Source organism: Penaeus japonicus, unplaced genomic scaffold (assembly GCF_977035675.1).
Source record: "Penaeus japonicus unplaced genomic scaffold, GWHDUDI00000001_assembly GWHDUDI00000014, whole genome shotgun sequence".
In the NCBI taxonomy this organism is placed as follows: Eukaryota; Metazoa; Arthropoda; class Malacostraca; order Decapoda; family Penaeidae; genus Penaeus; species Penaeus japonicus.
In genome coordinates, this window is record NW_028234416.1 from 25,511,834 (window position 1) to 25,516,397 (window position 4,564).

The 4,564-nt window shown below is 36.2% G+C and overlaps 2 protein-coding genes across 2 annotated transcripts in view; both read right to left on the minus strand.

Annotated features, from left to right (window-relative positions):
• On the minus strand, positions 1-1,148 carry TBC1d7 (TBC1 domain family member 7). Its single transcript, XM_086544118.1, has one exon. It carries the CDS (start codon positions 1,146-1,148, stop codon positions 189-191), a length of 960 nt encoding a protein of 319 aa, XP_086400244.1. The 3' UTR covers positions 1-188.
• The window catches only part of LOC122245169 (TBC1 domain family member 7), a 5,490-nt gene continuing 926 nt past the window's right edge, over positions 1-4,564 (minus strand). Inside the window, exons 2-3 of the mRNA XM_043003119.2 lie at positions 2,497-2,589; positions 1-1,561 (exon numbers count right to left, since the gene is read on the minus strand). Coding sequence (XP_042859053.2) covers positions 1,331-1,561; positions 2,497-2,589 — 324 coding nt within the window. The 3' untranslated portion in view covers positions 1-1,330. The remainder of the gene's footprint in view (positions 1,562-2,496; positions 2,590-4,564) is intronic.

Here is a 4,564-nt window from a genome sequence, read left to right on the forward strand (position 1 = left end):
TTTACTTAGTTCTGAAATATATTTTAAAAATTACACCGTAAGCATGTTTACATAAAGAACAATGCCTGGTAACCATAACAAATATACTTTGATATCACTCTGAAACATAACAAAATTTTGGAATCATCTGGCAAGCTCCATAGAGAAAAGAAGGTTCAATGGCTTACCTTATAAAACTCTTTTAAGCCTTACCCTCTTTTCACTACCCCTACTTTGAGCCAATGGTCTAGAGCAGATGTGACAATAATTTCAGCTTCTTCTTTCCTTATATTACTTATGACATTTCTTACACCTTCCACAGACGACGTTGAAGTTAGGGGTCGCCTCTGATGGACAAGCATTGCAACAATTACGAATGACAGAACCCTAAATGCACCAGCAATGATTTTGTCCAGGATCTTCTCGATAGCCGTCTCTGGGAAGATATCACAGAACAGGCTGAAGCACTGATGTTTTAAGAGACTGCTGGAGAAGAGACCCATCTTGAATAGATGAAGATGGAGGTAGTCATTTTCTTTCCGCAGCATACCAATAGCATCTTGGATAGCATCTAAGATAGCCTGTTCATTCTTCAGCAGAAGTGACCAGAGGGAGGCGCATACATGGTAGATATCCACTGGAGTGTCAAAGAAAAAGGATACCTTTCTTGCAATGGCTACGAAGTGTTGGTTTTGCTTTGTTCGTAACTGATGTCTGATGTCAAACAGAAGCTTGGCTTCACTCATCAACCACATCAGGAGGTAATGCTCAGGAAGGGGTATATCTGACCACGGTTTACTTCCTGAACTGAACTTGGTATTACTTGGATGAGCGAGACAATCATGCCCATTGACCGTTTCTTCCCCTAACGTGGCAACATTTCCAAGACCCAAAGATTTAAGAGCACACCAAAGTTCCTCAAACATGAGGGCTTGTTGCTGTCCCACGTACTCTTGAGACTCAGCATATCGAGGGGTGATGCCTAGCAAAAACTTCCAGACCACTGTTCGATATGCTGCAGGAACTATGGACCGCTGTGAAAAGTTTGCAAATTTTCGTTCATTCAATGGTTGCTCTTTCAGAAGGGCTTCTACAGCACGCTTCTCCTCCACCTCTCTGAGTCCAACCTTTTCATAAAACTGACTTCTGAAATTCCTTTCATCAACCATTTTGTCAGTAATGTACTGACAACATACCAAGAAGTAAATTAATGTAATTCAAAACACATACATACAACACTTATACTTTATCTTACAGTTTAGAAAGCAAGACGATCTGTACTAGATGATCACTGAAGTTCCAAGATATTTGACAAGGTATCACAAGCAAAATCTACAGTAAATAACTTCTCTTAATCACTTTCATAACTGTTTTCCTTGCTGTCTCCCTGTTTTCCTTCCGTCAAAGCTGCTGGACCAGTGATGTTGCTGAGATCATCAAACTGACTGCACAAAGTACTCAGTTGGGTTTGGATGGTGGACATCACCATCTTCTGCTGTTTCTGGATCTCAAGAACTTCATCGGACACCTGTGTCAACTCGCTACGAAGGCTCTGGACACTACTGATAAGTTCTGTGGGGACCTGAGGATGATTAGCACTATTAATGACAGTACCATACAAAAAGGAAAACATGCAACATAGGTAATGGTACATATACCACAATATTTTGTTTCATTTCTTAAGTATGATTACTGTTTTAAAACCACCTTTTCAAATATGTAAAACACAGTGACATGAATTAGTAAGAATACTAAATCCAAATTAGGTAAATGTTTAAAAGACAGCAGCACAATGGCTGTCAAACTAAGTTACTCTCATTCTTCCAGTGAGTTTTACACATATCATTTGGGGATGTAACCTACATAATCTTGTTTCAAGCAGCGGTAACTGATGAATGGGCAAATATGTACTCTGCTTTAAAGCTAAAGTCATGTGGGTTAGGGAGAGAGAGGGCTGTTAGAGAAAAGGGATTACGTGACTGCCATCATTAAAAAAAGTTTGGGAACCACTGCACTTGTATATCTGCCACAGACCTCTGCACTTTCAGTACTCCAGAAAAGAAGAAGAAGAAAAAAGAAAAAAAACTCCTCCATCACTAACAATCTATCATCAAATAAGGAACCATTCCAAATTCTATATTAGTTGTCCTTTATTGAAGGGCTCAAGGGAAAATGGCTGTCCTGATTGCTTGAAACTGTGCCTATGCTGGGTTAGACTCAAAGATCACAGCAACTTTCAAGTGGATTTGGACAAAAAACAATATAATTACAAGGAAAAAGTCTTTTGAAAGTCACTGTGGCTGTCATGTAAACATTCAACCCAAATTAACAATCATACAATAAAAAAAGTAAAGAACAAAAATAAATGGAAGAAGTGAAAAGGGCAGACAAAGAAGAGAGGAAAATAAGTAGAAAGAGAAGTGATATGAAAATACTGCACTGGGGAAAGTAACATTAATAAACAAGCAAAAAATGCAAAAAAGAAAAGCATATTGTAAAGCCTAATCAGTAACTAACCTGAGTGTTACCGGCTTGCGATCCAGCAAGAGTGTTGTACTCCTGATCAACCTTGCATGACAAAGCAGTCAGTTCGCTTTCTGCTTTGCCTAACTGAAACAAGACAGTAACACTTAATCCACTCAAGAACACTCAAGCAACCATGATAATAGTAATACTACTACTAATAGTAGTAGTAGTGCTGATAATGATAATGCTAATAATAACAAACAAACTGATATTCCTGGAAATAAATCTATGATTAATAACTAAGCATGCCACTTGTAATGAGATGGAGCAAGGTGTCATCAGTAGGCCTGGAAAGCTTGGGTATGAAAATCATCTGACCTGATAAAGTCAGATCATTCAGAATTTGAACCTAATATTCTATTCAACCTAAGGTGAGGACTTATATTTCTCTTATTTGATACACTGGAAGAATAACTTGATGCAGTCAATTTAATTACTCTAAAAAATACAGTTTAAAAATATCTAAAGTATATCATGTATTAATCATTGCATTATGGCACAGATTTGTTTCTGAAAAATGTAACTCGAGAAAAAATTTATAAGGAAATTAGTTTGAGCATAGCTAACATCTGATAGTATTCATACTTATCTTTCTTTTTTGCTTGCAAGATCATAATAGAAATGTGTGTATTCAAAAACCTATAATCAATATATGAAATCAAAAGTAGTTTATATAATTAAAAACAATTATAATAATAATAATAACAATAATAATATTACTACTACTCCTAGTGGTAATAATAAGTAAAGAACTATTCACAAAGTAAACCAACATTAATTTAGATAATTTTTGAACCTTGGATATCAATTCCCAGAGAAATATTCCTGCTATCACCATGCCTCAACCTTTGGTGCTTTAAAAAAAAAGGTCAACAAATATCCACCACATATGTTCTGGTAAGATAGAGCAAGGACTTTTTTTTTCTATTTGACAATAAATTGCCAAGGAAGTATACAAGCTCTCTCTTGACAGAACGTAAGTAACCATCTCACTCAACCAAAATATATTGCTTTGATAGCATGTCTAACAAGGGAGGCAACAATGGAACTAGAAAAATAAAGAAATAAGAATAAAAAACATGTTACATATAATGAACTACCTATGTACATACTACTCGTACTAGCAATGAGCTCTTACTACCAAGTGTTTATTTGTTCTTAGAGTAAATATTTTGTAATATCATTCTCTAGAATGGTTGCTGTGGTGCAGCATGAGTGTCATTTGTTATATCTACACTACCTATATGAAAAATACAGATATCCATGGATAGCTTTAGCTTACATCATGTAAAAGGCATGATATTTTCATGCCTTGTATGGCTATCTTGATTCTTGATAAGGTAATGTTTCAGTTTTAAGCTCATGGAATCAAGTACATCATATTTTAATGAGCAATGATTTTGATTAAAAAAAAGATGGAAAGCAAAAAATATGTAAACGTGCTACATTATCCGGAGGACGGAGAAAAACTTTTCCCTGTCCCTCTAATTTTTAGCCAGCGCCGCTAGTGTCGTACACTGCCCGCCTTGATGATCAGTTAGGTCGTTAGGCGCCCCGTCGGCAATGTGTTAAAAAACAATCATGAAAATGATCACAAGATAAATTGTTAACCGAGAGACAACCATGTTCTATTCACTTTTAGATTATGAATTTTGTGATCCTTATGAAGGTGACAAGTCTGTGATACACTACTAGAATCTGGGATGTGATGGTAAAGTCCAGTTTTATAAAAGTTTTACAAGCAAATCAATATGATTCACATATGATTCATCAATATAACTTAAGTCTTACAGCATAACAAACTTCACAAAATGCCCTTTGGTAAATGTTTAAAAGAAAGCTTACAAGCTTACAAGTATGTAATTGCAATAGCCACCACATGATTGGAGCTCTGGCAGGACAAGAGCATAGATTCTGGTGTGATAGGCTATGGGACTGACTCCTTACTTGACCATAAATCACTACAAAGGTCTACAAGCTCTAATTTGCCAAAATGTTTGTGGAGGAGGACTGTTGGCATTTGTGAGTACCAACTACAATACAAGTAAATAGTGCATAC